The following is an 18,458-nucleotide window of genomic DNA, read 5'->3' on the forward strand; positions in this document are numbered from 1 at the left end:
GAGCCGGGGGGCGCCTGCTGAGAAGCGCAAGAACGCTGCCCGGTGTGAACACGTGTGTCCTGGGAAATTCACAAAATGGAGAACCGAAAGTTGGCCCTTGTCCCAGGCGGCCTGGCTCATGGGCTGTACCAAGTGGAAAGGAAGGGGGGGGGTGCATCCCGGAAGGTACCACACCCCCATCACAGCCCCTGCGGTTCAGAGGCTGAGCCCCTCAGAGGCACCCCCCGTGGGAGAGGCGAGTCCCCCGCAGAAGGGCAGAGCCCGCCGGCCGGGCCAGCCTGAGGAGCCCCTGGCCTTAGCTTATCCCTTCCTTGCAATGGGCAGGCACCGGCGAGTAAAGCACTGTGCTGACCTCAAGCAAGGTCAGCACCTCGCACTGTGACTGTACACGGGCGCCAGGGGGGAGGGCCCAAAGGCTTAAGTTTTCAGAATCCTATCTGTTAGAACTAGCATTACAGAGAACATGTTCAAGCCATCAGCTATATTTATTATGACAGAACTTCTCTTGATTTTCATGAGGGGAGTTGGGGCCTCCAGACAGTAAAGAAGTCAGCAGGGTTCAGGATGACTAGGGTGATAGGGTCTAGAAACAGAGCCCCGGACACGGAGAGCGCCTCGTGCGTGCGGTAAAGGCGGTGCTTCAGTCGGGGAAAGAATGGCTTTATCGGGAAATGGCGTTGGGGGCGAATGATTTGGGAAAAAGCAGTTTGGGTTCCTACCTTACTCCTTTTCAGAAGTCCTTTCTAGAGTTAGACCAAAAATTTAAATACATATTTAAAAAACAAACCATTATATTTACAGAAGAAAACATCAAACTTTTTTTTTTTTTTTTAATTTATTTATTTATTTATTTATTTTTGGCTGCATTGGGTCTTCATTGCTGTGTGCGGGCTTCTCATTGCGGTGACTTCTCTATGTTGCGGAGCACCTGCTCTAGGTGCGCGGGCTTCAGTAGTTGTGGCGCACGGGCTTAGTTGCTCTGCGGCATGTGGGATCTTCCCAGACCAGGGCTCGAACCCGTGTCCCCTGCATTGGCAGGCGGATTCTTAACCACTGTGCCACCAGGGAATTCCCCCATCAAACGTTTTACAGTCGTGGAGTAGGGAAGATATCTCTGAGCATGATACAAAATGCAGAAGCCATATTGATAAGGTAATGACTGATAACGATTTTAAGTGCCTGGCAAAAATAAATAAATAAAATTAACAAACAAACGAAAAAAAAAAACAACCAAAAAACCCCACACACAATCCAAGTCAAACACAAATGACAAGTTGGGAAAATATATCTTTTTTAAGACAGTGGGCTAATTTTCTTAATCTGTAAAGTGTTCCTAAAAAACAGTAACACCAAGAACCCAACAGAACCCAAGCCAAGAACCCAATAGTAACATCAAGAACCCAATGGATGGGCTTCCCTGGTGGCGCAGTGGTTGAGAATCTGCCTGCTAATGCAGGGGACACGGGTTCGAGCCCTGGTCTGGGAAGATCCCACATGCCACGGAGCGGCTGGGCCCGTGTGCCACAACTGCTGAGCCTGAGCGTCTGGAGCCTGTGCCCCGCAACGGGAGGGGCCGCGATAGTGAAAGGCCCGCGCACCGCGATGAAGAGCGGTCCCCGTACCGCGATGAAGAGTGGCCCCCACTTGCCGCAACTGGAGAAAGCCGTCGCACGAACTGAAGACCTAACACAGCCAAAAATAAAAAATAAATAAAAATGAAGTAGCTATAAGTACCCTAACCCTAATGCATACCCTAACCCTAACCCCTACCCTAACCCTAACACGTACCCAAAAAAAAAAAAAAAAAAAAGAACCCAATGGACAAAGAATGTGAAATACAAATGGCTTTTAAGTATATACATGTTTATAATAGACTTCCAGTTTCAAAATGATTATATTAGTGGTAGAAATGATCAACATAAAAACAAATCTGACAGAAGCACTGAGATGTTTGATTATACTTCTAGGAAACACAAATGAAGCTACAATGAAATACTATTTTAAGGGATCACATACCCATTTAGAGTTCTATGGAAAGCCCTTGGACCTAGCCCTTCTGTATTAAGGAATTCATCCTCCAGAAGTACTCGTACTTGGGTAGGAAGATATTTGTACGAGGATACTGGACCTAGCATTGCCTGCTACAGAAGACTGGAAAAAACCTACATTTCAACCAACAAGAAACAGGATGAATAAATTATAGTGCTAATAAACTATGGCGTGGCCACAAGGAGGACTGGATCCAATCTATATGTAGGGGAAACTCAACACTCTCCAAGGCACGCTGAGTAAGAGGATCACACTTTTGTATAAACTCATTAGCTACACATGCACTTTCTTTGTTGACACATAAGAAACTGCTTCCTCTCTGCCCCAGTGGAGGGGAGCACTTGAGGTCAGGGGTGGGAAGAACACTGAGTTTTCACCCAACACTCTTCTGTACTCTGAATTACTCTGTGTGTCTGAAAACATTTTTGTTCAATCGTGAGCCGTCGCTTTGGACTTGCTGCACTGCGGAGTCCCGGCATTCAGGGAACTTACATTCTGATGGGGTGAAAAGACGGCGGGCTCTTGTGACACGGGCAGCAGTGGGGTCAATGGGAGCACAGGGCTGGGGGGGCGGCTTCGGGGAAGAAATACTGCAGCGGGAGGCTGAGGAGCCGGACGTGCTGAGGGGGATCGGCAAAGGCCGGGCCGTAGTGGCGGCACGTCGGTCACGAGGACCAGCCCGTGCAAAGGCCCCGCGGCGGAAAGGACCGATGCTCTCTGCTCCCGAGAGAACACACCCCACTTTTCGTTTTGCTCCCAGACGTCCTGGATTATCAAACGCGAGCCTAGACTCCCAGCGGGAGGGCCCGTGGGGCTCGGGAGGGTCAAGGCCGGGCACCGTCCTGGGTCAGGGACGGCGTGCCCGGGGCCACTCCCGGCTCTTCCAGCGCCCCAGGCCCGAGGCCCAGCTGTGAGCCACAGACAGCGCTGACACACACCCGCCGGCGTCGGCCGGCCCGCTGGGCGCGCCCCCACAGCCGGGACGGCGGCAAGGGCAGGGCCGGCCAGCCGGAGCCCGAGCCGCCGCCACTTACCGCGCAGGCCGCGGCCTCCTCGCGCTCAGCCACCCACCGCCGCCGCTGTGCGGGCACCACCCCACTTCCGCTTTCGCCCGGCCGCGCCCCTTGCCGTCTTCCCCGCCCCCAGGCCTAAGCACCGCCCCTTCTTAAAGGGGCCGCGGACCCCCAGGGGCCGAGGCGGAAGCATCGCCGGCTCCCGGCCTCGCCACTGCCTAGTGTCGCCACACACGCCGAGCCGCCGCCCGACCTCGGGGTGGATGACAGGCCTCTGAGGCCTTACCCACTCTAGAGTGCCGCCCTTGGAGGTCGCAGGGGGTACTCCGGAGGCCGCTGATGAGCCAGGCGTCTGGCCAGGGTCCAGGGTGACGCAGACCGACCCTGTCTTCAAGGGCACCCCGGGCGGAGGATACAGCTCAGACCAAGGTCCGGAGGCGTGTTGCGGAGTGCTCATCGTGACCTCACTCCTGGGGAGGCCCCACGGGGCCTCAGACCTGCCACTGCCCTCCACTGGACCCAAGCGTCCCCGTTTGCAAGACTCTCTTGGCCCTCTGTGCAGCGGGAGCCGAGGACGGGTGGGGTGGGATGGGAAGAGCAGCCCTGCGATGTCTACCACACGGGCACGGAAGGGTTGTCTGCCTCTCTGGGGGCCCGGAGCAGGCCCAGCCTAAACCGGCGGCGGCCACTTCCACCCCCAGGGTTGTCTCGGAGACAGGAAGCCCACCACCCTCCCCAGGCGCGCCCTCCGAGCACGCAGAGCCCTGGGTTCGAATACTGCCGCCCCTCCGTCACCACCCAGGCAACCGGCAGCCCCAAGGACCCGAACTGGACCCCTCTTCTGTAGGGAGTGACCTGACATCCGCAGTTGTGAACTTTCCTTGGGGGGTTGGGGACAAGCTCGGCCCCCTCTTCGTGCTTGCTGAGCCCCAGGGAGAGCACGCATGAGCCAAGAAAGGGAGAGGAACCTTAAAATTTTAAATCTTTAATTTCTGTTCTCACGTTTTTCCTTCGTTTTGCTTCCAAAAGGAAAGGAGAGCATAGCTCCGTCGCCTGTACATTGTCCACGGCCTAGGGGCCGGGTCAGGTCCTGACCCCTACCGGCCGGCTGCTTCGAGGACGTGGGGCGCCCGGGGGTTCACATGCAGCCCCCGGGGCCGGGGCGGGGTCCGGGCGCCGCCTTATTGCTGATGTCCCGGTGCGGCTCGGGCCTGCCGCTAGGCTAGGCGCGCTGGCTGGGCAGCTCCTGGGAGATGAAGCGGCGCAGGCGCTCCAGGTACTGGCTGTAGAGCTCGATGTCGTTGTGCCCGGCACCCTCCACCCACAGAGGCTCCACGGCCTTGGGACAGCGCTCGTAGAGCGCCAGCCCGTGCGAGAAGTCGATCACCTCGTCCTCCGTGCCGTGGATGATGAGCACCGGCGACGTGATCTTGGACACCTTCTCGATGCTGCGGGGCGGGGCACGTTAGGCCTCCGCGCCCCAACACCGCCGAGGCCCCGCCCCCTGGGTCCCCGCCCCCGCCCGCGGACCCGCCCCGCTCCGCGCTCACTTGGGGAACGCGTCAAAGCAGTAGGTCTTCTTGGTGTCGGGGAAGGCGACGCGCATGCCCGAGGTGAGCGGGGAGTGCAGCACCACCGCGGCGCACTCGTAGCGCGAGGCCAGGTCCACGGTGGGCACCGTGCCGATGCTCTGCCCGTACAGGACGATGCTGTCTGGGCTGATGCCGTACCTGGCGGCGGTGGGTGCAGATCAGCCGCGACGCAACAAGCACACCCCTCCCACTGCCTGCCCTCCTAGTGCAGTCCCCCGTTCTCCGCGCAGGCTCCAGGTAATAGGGTGGCGCCCAGGCACCCTCCCCTGCCTCCCAGCCCCGAGGCGGTCCGCTCAGCAGGGGGGGCAGGGCCCACAGGTGTGAGGGGAGCTGGCTGCCCGCAGCCCCAGGCCCCCGGCTCTACCCTCAGTTTCGACAGCATCTACTTGGTCACACCTGGGCAGTGCACCTGTGCGGGCCCTACCTGCGCCGTGTGGTTTCTGGGGGCAGATCCCTGGGGCCTCTCCTGCTCCTCCTGGTCACCAGGCCACCCCCACCCCTACACACACTCGACTAGGGCCACATGCAGAACCTGCTTGGGGCCCTCCTGTCCTCGCTGTTCGGAATTCGACAGCCTTTCCAGGTCGCACGGCAAGGGGGCGTGTCTTCCTCCCAGCACCCGTCACCCTCACCCACCCCCTTGGCCTCGGGGAATGGAGGCAGCCTCGTCCTCTCTCATCTCAGCCAGTTTGCGGCCCCTCAGCTGCTTAGTACAACGTGGGTGAGCAGGCATAGCGGCTCCTGAGGGGAGGTGGGTGGCCACCACCTCCCTCCCTGGGCACCTTTCCTACACAGTGGCCAGGTCCTGACCCCCCCACGCCCCCTCCACACGGGCCTCCCCCAGCGGCGCCCCAGCACAGTCCTCTCCTGACCCCACAAGGACCCACTCACCACCCTCCCACTGCAGGGGGCCTCCACGGCCTTCCTCCCCACACCCACATCCTGATCTCAAAGGGGGTGCCCCTCCTCCGAGTGGCCAGGGAAGGTCTTCGCCTCACCTGGGCAACCCACCTGGGCACCCAGGTGCCATCTGTACCCGTCCCCGTCCTCCGGCCCCAACCCCCAGGCCTCAGGGATGCCATTTGGCCTTGCGCCTACCACCCTGGCTGCTCCTCCCCGACCTGCTCCCTGGTTCACCATGAGCACTGCTGTGCTGAGCACCAGCCTCGTCCTATCACCCAGCTCCAGGCAGGGACCCCCAGCTGCCACCTGGCTGTCTCCACCTGGACAAACGTGACAAGTGCCGGATGACACAGCTCTTCTTTCCAGGCCTGCCCCGCCCCGGGCCACCACTTGGGCCCCAGCCTCCCACCCTCCTGATGATTCTCAGCTGTTGGGTCTGAGGGACCAGGTCTCTGGAGGTCAAGGCTGGCAGCAGGACAGACGGATGGATGACAGAGCTCAGACCCCTGGCCCTTTGGCGGGGTATGATTCTGCCAGCGACCCCCAGCCAGTGGGGACAGGCTGCGGCAGCCGAGTGTGGACATACACCTGCACCACGCCACCCAGCATGGGTCCCCAGCGCCAGGGTGGTGCCAGGGGACCCTGCTCCCAGGGCCTGCATCAGGGACTGCCTGGTGCATCACTCCAGCAACCAGGGCCCCGCCTCCCCAAGGCAGGCTGGCTGTGGTCCCTGAAGGAGCTGCTTGCGCCAGTCGGCCAGGCAGGGCCAAGATGGGGTGGCCCTGGGCAGGCAGAGGGCACCGCCTTCGGGAGGGTGGGGTTGGGTGGGTCTCCCTCTAGAGCAGCACAGGGCGCCAGGCCATCTCTGCACAGAGACTGAGCTATTGTGCTTCAGTGAGCGAGCACGGGTGGAAGGGGGCTGCCAGGACCTGGATGACCGGGGCGGTGGGGTCTGGGGACGGAGATGTAGACCAGACAGCGGGGGCCCTGTCTGAGTCAAGCAAGCAGCTGTGTGCTGGGCACCATGCCTGGGGAGGACCCAGCCTCTGGGAGCTGACCTCCCTCCAGCCACCAGGACTGTGCTGGGTACGAAGCTGCCCGACAGAACCTTCCAGGCCCAGAGGAGACCCTCCTCAGGATGAGGCCAAGCTCCATGACCAGAACCCTGATGCAGAGGCCCGGCCCCTCCCCGCACCCCAAGTGCTCCCTCAGCCTCGGGGCTCCCAGAGTCCTTTCACACCGCCCTCACACACCACCTCTTGGGCTCAGGAGGGGCCTCGTCCTCTGCCCGCCCCCTCCCTCCAGGCGGAACCTCCATTTCCATGGGGACAGTCCCAGGCCAGCGGCTCCCAGGAGGGGCTCCCCCCAGGGAGGCTGGAGGACCGCCCTCCCCCTGCACACCAAGCACGCCTGTCACCCTGCAGAGGGAACAGGGGTCAGGCCTCTTCCTGTGGCCCAGTGTGGCCGCAGACCAGCTCCCTCTCCTGCGGGGCTACCCACCTGGGCTTCCTCCCACCTGGTCTCACCAGGTCCAGCCACCTGTGAGGAGACACGCCTGCCAGCCCCTCCCCGCCGCGTGAGCTCACCTGGTGCGCAGGGCCTGCCAGGCGGCATCGATATCGGCGTAGAGGTTCTTCTCGGAGGGCTTGCCCGAGCTCACGCCGTAGCCCGAGTAGTCGTAGGAGAAGATGTTGCAGTTGAGGCGCGTGCCCAGCCCGATGTAGAAGCTGCTCATCTGGCCCAGGTCCACCGCGTTGCCGTGCGAGAAGAGAACCGTGTACCTTGGGGTGGGCAGTGGGGAAGCACAGGTCAGAGGGCGGAGGGGGCAGGAGCCCTGTCGAGGGGAACAGTGCCTGGCTCTGCCCGGCGTGACTCAGGCCACGACACACAGTGGAGTCTCGGGCTTCCGCTCATCAAAGGGGGCCGCTGGGCCCACCGGTCACCTTCTTGGCACAGGTGGACCCCCAGCGTGAGCCCAGGAAGCCGCAGTGACCATCACATTGACACCCTGGGCAGCAGCCACCTCTCCCCTGGAATTGTTCCTGTTGGAGGGACTCTGACGGCCCGAGGATGGGAGGCACGTCTGCCCACTGCTCGGAACCATCCTGGAGGATGAGACGCGGCCCCTCCGACCACAGGCAAAGAGAGCCAACCCCTGTTCACCACGGTGCAGCTCTTCCCGCTCCTCCAGGGAATGACCAGGGCCGCCACCTCTGCCCTGTGCCCCATGGCGGCCCTGCCAGGCGGTCATGCCGAGGGCAGGTGACCAGGCTGGATCCCGGCCGACAGCCTTGCAGAGTTTTCTTCCTCCAGCCCCGCTGTGGCCCTAGCCCAGCCCAGCTGAAAGGTAAAAGCTTGCCCTTTGGACCCAGCCTTCTCTGAGGCAGAAGCAGCTGGAAGGCCCCCCTCTGCACCACTGTAGGGCTCCGGCAGTCAGACCTGGCCCAAGCTGCCAGCCAGGCCTCAGGAGCCACCGGCCCAAAGCGGGTGCTGGGCCTCACCAGGCACCCAGGGCCCAGGAGACCAGCCCTGGGCAGGTGAACACTGAGACCCAGAAGCAGATGGCTCCACATCGAGCAGGTGACATGACACAGCCACTCAGAGCCACCCCCAAGCCTCAGGGTCCTCGTCCACAAGGCAGGGTGCCGAGAGGGCCCCCCAGAGGGCTGCACGTGGAAGGGCCCCCGGCAGTTCCTCGGTGGCCATGGGCAGATCTCATCTGCCGCCCCTTTGGCGAGAAGAATCCCCGAGGTACCCGCACCTCCAGATGGGCTTTCGCCGGTCTCTGGCCATCCAGGGGCCACCACTGGCCGAAACAAGAGCCCTGAGGATGGAGCACATCCTGGGCTCCCACCCCCCACCCGGTCCCTCCACCCTGGGGGGTCGAGTCCGCGTGGCTCACCTGGCGCCAGGCACGCAGCGCACATACATGCAGGAGATGCGGTTGCCCCGGCTGCTCTTGGTCAGGAAGACCTCGATGGTGTCCAGCTCGCGCTGGCTGTACTGGAAGTCGGCGCGATCCATCAGGTGGAGCTTCCAGCGCCCAGGGGTGCCGGCCGAGGCCCGCAGGGTCCCCGAGGGGGCGGCCCCGGCCCCACCGGGCCCGGGCTCGGGCTCAGGCACCAGCGAGTAGGTGGGCTCTGGAGGCAGGAAGGCGAGCTTGGCGGCGATGCGGCCGGGGCAGGGTGGGCAGCAGAAGAGGCAGCAGAGCTCAGTCACCGACAGGCCGTTCATGGCGGGCGCCGGGCCCCGGGGCGGGCCTTGCCCGGCAGGGGAGGGATGGGGGTGCTCGGAGACACGGGCAGGGGGCAGGGCGACCCCCGGCCACCGCCCCAGACGAGAGCCCCGTTAGGAGGCCGCAGCCCAGCCCCATCGCGGTCCAAGCTGAGCCCTTGGGAGCCTCGCAGCCTCGTGTGTCCATGTCGCACAGAGGGAAACCCTGCAGGGGGACAGCAAGATGTGGGGTTCCCCCGGGGCTCCCAAGTGACCTTGGTGGGACCTAACCCTGACCAGGACCCCGCCTGCCACAACCCTTCCTCCGCTGGCAGACACCAACTCTTGACATTTAAGCCCATTCATCAGTCCAGCCTCGGCCTGCAGGCTGTGTGGGGCGATCAGAGCCCTGGCCCACCAAGCTCTCCCCAGCACAGCTCCTGCTCCAGGCCCCGAGAAACGTCACCCCACCCCACTCCCACCCCGTGCCTCTGTCCAGACTCTGCCCTGGGGCCCATCACCATCTGCCACCCCCAGGTGCCACAGCTCAGCCAGGCGAGGACCGACTGCTGACCACAGGGACCCAGGAGCACGCTCCCAGCTCCCAGGGCCTGCGAAGTCCGGAGACAGGAGCCCAGGCAGAGGAAATACAACAAACAAAGGCTCTGGAAACAAAAGCAGGATACATCTCGAGGCTGGGAAGGCCTACTGGGCTGAGACAATGGCTCTCTCCAGTGCTTGGGGCCAGGCCCAGGGGTCAGCCTGCTGCGGGGGGAGGCAGGGCAGGGTCATGGGAGCCTGGGGTTCCTTCCCCAGCTCTGCCAGCTTAGGTGTCTGTGACCTTGGGCAGGTCGCTTAGCCTCCCTGGGCCTCAGTTTCCTCATCTATCAATCAGACACCACTCAGGTCACAAAGACAGTGAATAAGATGAGGGGAAAGTGGTGGAATGGGCCAGGCTCAGAGAAGAAACGCAGAATGTCGTGTGAAACGTGGCCTTGAACAGACTACAGCGAAATTGCTAAAGCAACTACAATCGTACATGGAGCTGCCAACAGGGAGACTGGAAGAAAATACAGAGGTTTGAAAATACAGAGTACTCATTTACTACGTTTTCCCTACAGCCTGGAGTAAGGGAGGGACACACGCTCACAACTCAGTGTCAGCAGCAGAGCACCTGAGCCCGTTCTGTTTCGGGGCCACAGCATTTGTAAACCACTGGGCCAGGGACACGCAGATGCAGAGCAGGTCGGCGCAGTCTGAGGCCCAGAAATACACCTGCTCCCTCCAGACCTGTGATCTGAGACCGGGGGCTGCAGAGAGCCGCATCGCAGTCACTTGGATGGGGGCACATGGAGTGGCATGGGAGAGGGTGGCAAAAGCCGAGGCGGGGACACGGACTGCCTCCAGGAGCCCCCAGACTCCCAGGTGGGATGCTCGCTTTACAAGTCCATCACACTGTTCTCAGACGAAGGCAAGTTTGCCCCCCGGGGACACTTGCCAAGGTCTGGAGACATCTTTGGTTGTCGTGACTTGGGGGCGGGGGGGGGTTACTACTGGCACTGAGTGTGCAGGGCCAGGGGTGCTGCTCAACACCCCACAGTGCCCAGGACACCCTCCCTCCCCCTGCAGAGTGTCAACCAAACCGATGTTGCTCCAACATATTCTCAAAGAGGCCCAGGCCCCAACAGATGACACTGCACTGGTGCTTTGGTGACTTGGCGGGTCTGGAGTTTGGGTGGCACAGGGAAGGCTCGTTTTGAGAGGAAGGCCTGGCTGAGAGCCAGTGGGCAGGTAGGAGGCCTCTGGTGACCCGAGGATGAACAGGTATACTAAGGTGGACACGGTCCTGCTGACCAAGCCAGAAACTGGGGTGCCATCCTTGACACCTCCCTGCACCCTCAGATCCGCCCGTCACAGGGCCGGCTGACTCTGCCTGGGGCGTGCACAGTCTCCTTCCTCGCCGGTCCCCCCCGCTCCCCGGCTGGGCCACCATCACCCACTCTGGGCCATTCTCACCCCAGCTGCCAAAAGATCTTTTCACAACACAAATCTGATCACGCTACCTCCCTTTTTGGGTGCCCCAGTAGCCCCCCTATTTTCAGGATAGAGATCAAAGCCTTCACCACGATCTGCCAGGTCGGCACCAGGCGTGGGGCCGACCTCTCCAGCCTCACGCATCTTGTACCTCACCCTCCCCTGATGAGCCCCACTGCCTCCTCCTGCCTCAGAGCCAAAGCCCCAGCAGTTCCCCTAATCTCACCAGACAGCCCGTGACCCTTGTCCCACCCACCCTTCACATCTCCCTTCCAGCACCCTTCCAAACAGGGTCAGCCCCCCACACACACTCTCATGGTTCAGATCTGTCTCTGCAGCTTTTGGTTGCATGTTCAACCATACCCCTCAAACCAAAGAGAAACTCCATGAGGGCAAGACTACTACCTGTTCTTGCTCAGTAAACACTGACTGAACGAATGGACAAAGTACCAGGGGCAAAAGGGAAAGGGGGATGTTACAGTCCGCCAGGTCTGACATCTGACAGAGACGGGGGAAGGTCTCTTCTCAAGCCACGCAGACCTGGGACCTCCCGCTGTCTTTTATGGATGTCACTGAATGTGACCTGAGAGCCGGGCCTCGGACTGGACAGAGCACACCCAGATGCCTCACTCACTGGGCAGGCACCCCTGGCACCAAGAGCCCAGCGATTTCACCCACAAGCACATAATCGGGCACCCCGCTGCCGGGCCTGGTGCAGGCTGGCAGTGTCATGAGGACCAACAAGGAACCAGGCAATTACAATACTCCAGGACGACCTAAATACGGACGACTATGACCGCACCTCATTCAGCCAGTCAGCCTGAAAGGCACAGGCAAAGTGCCGGGTGACAGGGAGCAGGGCGGAGGGGAGAAAACAGGCAAAACCCAGAAGTGACAGCGGGTTCCAGGAACTGCGGGTCCCAGGCTAGAGGGACACTGGGGGGAAGAGGAGAGCAGAGGGATCCTGGAGAGAGCCAGAGCTGGGTCGGGCCGCGCCCGTGAGCCCTACTGCAGTTTGGACTTCATCCTGGGGGAAAAGGAGGAGCCCTGGAGGAGTCCCGGGCTGGGAATGGAGCCCGTGGGTTAGGAGCTGTGGATATGCCCTAGCTGTAGCCTGGAGGTGGGACTGGAGCAAAGGCTGGGAAGCCTGTCCAGGTATCCCAGCCCGCCAGAGGACGCCCGCGAAAGGGCAGAGGTGTCTTGGAGACGTTTAGGAAGCAGGGCTCCGGCTGCTTCGGCGGGTCCGGGTGTCAGGCTGGGGCACTGGTTCGGGGCCGGGGATAGAGTCCGCGGCTCAGACAGCGCATTCCCCGAAGGCAGGGCCACGTACCCGCAAAGGTGAGAACACACCCCACGTCGGAGGGCTGAATGGACGGCGGACGGCGCTCTGCCGGAATCGGAGACGCCGTCCCGCGGTCCCTGGCCCTGATCCGGGGGTCCTCCGGCTGGGACCGCGGCCGCTCCGGGAGTGCGGGGTCTCGGGGGCGTCCGGCCGGACTGCCCCGGCCTCGCGGCCCGGCCCGGCTCTCCAAACGGCCGCGGGAAGCACTGACACCGCTCCGCGCAGCCGCGCCAGCCCCTGCAGGACACTCACCGCCGCGGCCCGCGCCCCCCGGCCCCGGGGCCGCGCTCCATGGCTCCCGGCCGCCCGCCCGTGCGTCCGTCGATCCCCCGGGGACCCGGCCCGGTCTCCTCCGCCGCCACCGCCGCCGCTCCCCCGCTGGCGGAAGTGAACCTCACTCCCACCGCCGCCCCGGAAGTGACGCGCAGGTGTGCGCGAGGGCCGGAGGGGCCGGGGGCCAGGAGCCGGGCGCGGGGCAGGGTTTGGGGGTGGAGCTGGCTCCCTGGAGGGGCGGGGCACGTCGTGGTGGGCGGGGCACTAGTGGGTGGGCGGGGCCAGGGCTTTGGGTTCCCCCTAGGTTTCAGGCAGTGGAGACTCACAACCATACATTCGATCCTTCACTCATTCCAGGGCCAGGACTCGGGAGAGGCAAGTGAGGCACTCGCCTAGAAAATAAGCTTACAGCGTGCCAAAAAACTCAGTAGTCAACATAAAAAAAATATTTTAATGCACTACTAAAAAACCCACAAAGTTTTGTTGGAACCAGGCCCCTGACTGGGGTGAGGCGAGTCATCCTGCCTTTATTTAAAATCTTGATATTTTGTTCATCATGGGTTCTTTTGCCTTGGTTTTGGCTTTTTTACTAATGCAATTAAAATATTATGGATCGGGGACTTCCCTGGTCGTCCAGTAGTTCCAGTGGTTAAGACTCCGCACCTCCACTGCAGCGGGCACGGGTTCCATGCCTGGTCAGGGAACTAAGATCCCGCATGCCGCGCGGGGCAGCCAAATAAATAAATAATATAATAAAATATTATGGATCGCGAGCCCCTCCCACTCAGCTCACCCCGCGGGCAGGGAGGCGGATGGTTACAGAGCTGAAGGTAGGAGAGATGAAAAAGGATGTCAGTTGAGAGCAAAGTGGCAGTGTGGCTGAAGGTGACCAGGGAACCTCTTCGAGGGTAGTCAGGGCAGGCCTTCCTGAGGAGTGACAGGGACAGGGGCAGGAAGGCTGCAGAGGCCAACAGGGCCCAGCCTGAGGCAGGGAGATGAGTTAGTGAGACAGCCTCTTCATTCCAGGCCTCCGCCCTTTGCGTGTGCCTTTCCCTGGGCCGGCAAGCCTATTCCAGCTCAAAATCCGCCCCACCAGCTGCAGGCAACCCCAGGCCCCTCTCCTCCCCGGGGAGCCTAACCTTCAGCTTCATTTGCAGAGATAAGCCTCCCTGGGCAGCCCTCCCCCAGGGCCCCATTCCCGGAGAGGCTTAGGCTCAGGAGTGGACGCTGTCCAGAGGTAGTTTCCAGCCGGTTTCCTCTGGCCCCCGGCCCCGGGCTCAGCTGCCACCTTCCACAGCCATGTGCCAGGGGGCTGTTGAGGGGTGCCCCGGAGTCCCCCTGCCTCAGCTGCCCCCCTCAGGGCTCCTGGCGTCAGCTGTTCTCCTGAGGTCCAAAGGTCACACCTGGGCCAGGCTCCTTCCAGTTTCCTTGTGCCAGAACAGGAAGAGGCCTGTCCGCAGCTTCCTTTCCCCCCCCCGGCCCCGCCCATCTTCCCCTCCAGGCCCTCTTCCCCTGGGCTAGAAAGGGCCAGAGCAGTGGCGCCTCCAGAAAGCCTAGCTCCACCAGGACTGAAATGCCCTAAGGGGAACACCTGTGAAGGGGGTGGCCAGGAGGTGGGGATAGGCTTAATCCCCACCCAAATGTGGCCTGCCCCGCTCCCACGGAGTTCCCCCACCAACCAGAGGGCACTCTGCAAGGATGAAGGCGCTGCTGTGAATGTCCCAAGGTCTCAGAAGGTCAGTCACCCTTCTCTCCTCCCCTCCCCAAAGCCCCTGCTTGGTGTTGCCATGCAGCTGCTGGCCCATTTTCCCCACCTCTTTTTTTTTTTTTTTGGTTGCACCACGAGGCGTGTGGGATCCTAGTTCCCCAACCAGGAATCGAACCCATGCCTCCTGCATTGGAAGTGCGGAGTCTTAACCACCGGACCACCAGGGAAGTCCCTTCCCCACCTCTTTTGCCCCTGCTCTCTCTGCCCCAGCCAAACCATCCTTGCCAAGTTTGTTCCTACCTCAGGGCCTTTGCACAAGTGGTGCCTACTGCCTGGAGTGCCCCCAGATAGACACATGGCCAGCTTCTCCTCCTCTTCAAGCACCTGCTCAAATATAACCTCCTCAGAAAGCCCTCCCTGGCCACCCCCAGTCAAAATCCCTACCACACCCTATTCATTTCCATCATAGAACTTGACATCATTTTATTGAGTTGTTTGCTTGTCATCTGTCTTCCCCCCATTCCATGAGCTCCCCGGGGCAGGGACCCAGGCTCTTACCACCAGGCCCCCAGCTGTCTCCCATGCTGTCTGATGAATCAATGGATGCACAGGAGGAGGGTAGTTCCCAGCCCAGAGGAAGGCTTTCGGGAAGGTGGAGGGAGGCTTCACGAGCTTTTGGGTGCCACCGGCACAGACCTCAGGCTGGCGGGATGCTGTGCTTTTCCTTCTCTCCCGAGACACTCAACCCACTGGCAAAATAACGTGACCACAGGAATCAATGGTCTTAAAAGCAATCCTGTTTGAGGAAAACATCAAGAGGTCACATATTTCCCATCCTTGTGGCAAGGGAGACACCGCACATGCGCAGAAAGCCTCCTTCGGGGACAAAAAGGAGGGGGCGTCACCCCATAATAGGTGATGCCAAGGCCCCCCATAGGCCTCTGGGCTGGAATCCATCTTGGAAAAAAGTTGCGCACATGTGCTGGGGAGGGTCCTAGGGCAGTTCAGGTGTGGAAAAATAAGCCAGATAATTGGCCAAAGGTAAACAAAGACCCGGAAGAACTGCCCTATATGAATGACTTAACCGCCTCTTTACTGCGCTCCTCCTCATTAGGGGGGACCCCCATATCCTTTCTGTCCAGGGGTGCATCTCTGCCTTGCTTCTGTCTTAACTAAACAAATTGTTTTTCTGTGTGCTCTGCCGCTTGTTGTGCTGTGTCTCTAATAACAGACTTTGTACCTGTTTTTTACAGTTTTTGCCTCCTTGAGAAATGCATTTTTCAATGGGAGCAAGAGCCAGGGGAACCTTGCTTCTAGCCTCTAGCCCCTGGTGGACCAGCGGCTAGGATTCCTGGTTTTCATCCAGGCTGCCCAGGTCCAATTCCTGGGTGGGGAACTAAGATCTCACTTCAAGCCCCCGCTCACTGCTGTCTCTCTCCGAGATCAATCCCACCTGGAGCCATGAGTTCCAGCCCCGCACTATCCAGTATGGAGGCCATCAGCCCCAAGCCATTATTTAAATTGAAATTACTTGATTAGAAGTAAATAAAATTTAAATTTCAGGGCTTCCCTGGTGGCGCAGTTGTTGAGAATCTGCCTGCTAATGCAGGGGACATGGGTTCGAGCCCTGGTCTGGGAAGATCCCACATGCCGTGGAGCAACTAGGCCCGTGAGCCACAACTACTGAGCCTGCGCGTCTGGAGCCTGTGCTCCGCAACAAGAGAGGCCACAATAGTGAGAGGCCTGCGCACCGCGATGAAGAGTGGCCCCCGCTTGCCGCAACTAGAGAAAGCCCTAGCATAGAAACGAAGACCCAACATAGCAATCAATCAATCAATCAATCAATCTTTAAAAAAAAAAAAAATTTAAATTTCACTTCTCCAGTCGCTATGGGCTCATTTTCAAGTGCTCAAGAGCCACCTGGCGCTGGGGGCTCCCATTTTGGATGGCACAGATGGAGAACAAGTCCATCACCTGGAAAGTTCTAGAAGCACCAGTCTAGCCCCTGAGCTCCAAGAGGAAAGGCATCTGCATCGGTATCCGTTTGGTTTCCTGTTGTGTCTCTGGTGCCTACCTTTGGGCTTAGCATTCAGTCAGTGCTCAATGAATGTTTGAAGGAGGGAGGGAGGAAGGAAGGAATTCTCCTTGTAGGAATCAAAGTAAATAATCTGATGAAGATAGCAAGTTCTATCCATAGATAGCCATCCCTGCATTATTTACAATAGTACAAAGTGTCCATCGACAGAGGAATGCATAAAGAAGATGTGGTACGTATATACAATGGAATATTACTCAGCCATAAAAAAGAACAAAATAATGCCATTTGCCGAGACGTGGATGGACCTAGAGATTGTCACAGAGAGTGAAGTAAGTCAGAAAGAGAAAAACAAATGTCGTATAATATCGCTTATATGTGGAATCTAGAAAAATGGTACAGATGAACTTATTGGCAAAGCAGAAATAGAGTCACAGATGTAGAGAACAAACTTATGGTTACCAAGAAGGGAAGGGGTGGTGGTGGGACGAACTGGGAGGTTGGGATTGACATATATACACTACAATGTATAAAATAGGTAACTAATGAGAACCTACTTTATAGCACAGGGCAGGGGTCCCCAACCCCCGGGCCGCGGACAGGTACCCATCCCTGGCCTGTTAGGAACCAGCTGCACAGCACGAAGTTAGCGGTGGGCGAGCGAGGGAAGCGTCATCTGCCTCTCCCCATCGCTTGCATTACTGCCTGAATCATCCCCCCCACCCCCTCACCCCCGCCCCCGCCCCCTGCCCCCAGTCCGTGGAAAAATTTTCTTCCGTGAAACCAGTCTCTGGCGCCAAAAAGTTTGGGAATGCTGGCACAGGGAACTCTACTCAGTGCTCTGTGGTGACCTAAATGGGAAGGAAATCTAAAGAAGAGGGGATGTATGTACATGTATGACTGATTCACTTTGCTGTGCAGCAGAAACTAACACAACATTGTAAAGCAACTATACTCCAAAAAATAAAAATAAAAGAAAATATAAAAGAAAACAGAAAAACATCCTCAAAGTGAAGAGAGGAAATTAAGTAAAAAGATTATTGTCGGGGCTTCCCTGGTGGCGCAGTGGTTGAGAGTCTGCCTGCCAATGCAGGGGACACGGGTTCGAGCCCTGCTCTGGGAAGATCCCACATGCCGCGGAGCGACTGGGCCCGTGAGCCACAATTACTGAGCCTGCGCGTCTGGAGCCTGTGCTCCGCAACAAGAGAGGCCACGATAGTGAGAGGCACGTGCACCGCGATGAAGAGTGGCCCCCGCTTGCCACAACTGGAGAAAGCCCTTGCACAGAAACGAAGACCCAACGCAGCCATAAATAAATAAATATTAAAAAAAAAAAAAAAAAAAAAAGATTATTGTCAACCCTTGATGAAAAAAACTGCAGCCCTGACGTATGCGGACCCATACTAGGCTGTCGGTCTTTTTTTAAAAAAAACAGTTTTGGGGGACTTCCCTGGTGGTGCAGTGGTTAAGAATCTGCCTGCCAGTGCAGGGGACACAGGTTCGAGCCCTGGTCCAGGAAGATCCCACATGCCGCACAGCAACTAAGCCCGAGCGCCACAACTCCTGAGCCTGTGCTCTAGAGCCCACGAGCCATAACTACTGAGCCCACGTGCTGCAGCTACTGAAGCCCGCGCGCCTAGAGCCCGTGCTCCACAACAAGAGAAGCCACCGCAATGAGAAGCCCGCGCACCATAACGAAGAGTAGCCCCCGCTCACCACAAGTAGAGAAAGCCTGCGCGCAGCAATGAAGACCCAACGCAGCCAAAAATAAATAAATTTTTTAAAAAAAGTTTTACTTTGATTTATGTTTTTATGGGAAATATATTTACATGGTTCAAAATTCAAAGGGTTTAAAAGGCTGTGCAGAAAACATCTCTCCCCCAAACCTGTTGCGCAGGAAACAGATGACCCCATCCTAAGGCGGCCAGTATTCCCAGTTGCAACCGATTCAGTGCTGAGAAACCCAGGCATCTGTGTTCACCTGTGAGCAGGTGTAAAGACACAATCCCCATTCTTCTTATTATTTTTTGACACATATAGTAGCTTTCAGCAACACTGCGCTTGCGATCCTCTCACGCAACCCCTAGGGCTGGCCCACTGTTTGTGTACACAGTCCGCTCTTGCTGGACACTTAGGTTGTTTCCGCTGTGGGCGGGACAAAAACAGCACTTGGGGCATTTCCCACTTGTGGGTGGGACTTGCGGGGAAGATTCCTGGAAGCAGAGGATTCTAATGAGAAGATTCACGCGCCACATCCAGCAAACAGTGCAACCAGCGCAACTGTAGCCGACACCCC

General features: G+C 59.1%; 1 protein-coding gene across 1 annotated transcript; it reads right to left on the reverse strand.

The window, feature by feature from the left end:
- Positions 1 to 4,031: 4,031 nt before the first annotated feature.
- Positions 4,032 to 8,957, reverse strand: ABHD17A (abhydrolase domain containing 17A, depalmitoylase). Its single transcript, XM_007176577.2, has 4 exons — positions 8,460 to 8,957; positions 7,144 to 7,338; positions 4,613 to 4,792; positions 4,032 to 4,510 (listed from the first exon to the last, which is right to left on the reverse strand). The coding sequence occupies exons 1-4, from the start codon at positions 8,789 to 8,791 to the stop codon at positions 4,285 to 4,287; spliced, it is 933 nt and encodes a 310-aa protein (XP_007176639.2). The 5' UTR covers positions 8,792 to 8,957; the 3' UTR covers positions 4,032 to 4,284.
- Positions 8,958 to 18,458: the final 9,501 nt, after the last annotated feature.

This window comes from Balaenoptera acutorostrata, chromosome 2 (genome assembly GCF_949987535.1).
Source record: "Balaenoptera acutorostrata chromosome 2, mBalAcu1.1, whole genome shotgun sequence".
In the NCBI taxonomy this organism is placed as follows: domain Eukaryota; kingdom Metazoa; phylum Chordata; class Mammalia; order Artiodactyla; family Balaenopteridae; genus Balaenoptera; species Balaenoptera acutorostrata.

Excerpts from the sequence above, each read along its gene's own strand:
- ABHD17A (XM_007176577.2), bottom strand. The coding sequence starts at position 8,791 with ATGAACGGCCTGTCGGTGACTGAGCTCTGCTGCCTCTTCTGCTGCCCA. Across the intron at positions 4,793-7,143 it reads TGGCAGGCCCTGCGCACCAG|GTACGGCATCAGCCCAGACA; the intron begins GTGAGCTCACGC and ends CACCGCCGCCAG. Across the intron at positions 4,511-4,612 it reads TGCTTTGACGCGTTCCCCAA|CATCGAGAAGGTGTCCAAGA; the intron begins GTGAGCGCGGAG and ends CCCGCCCCGCAG.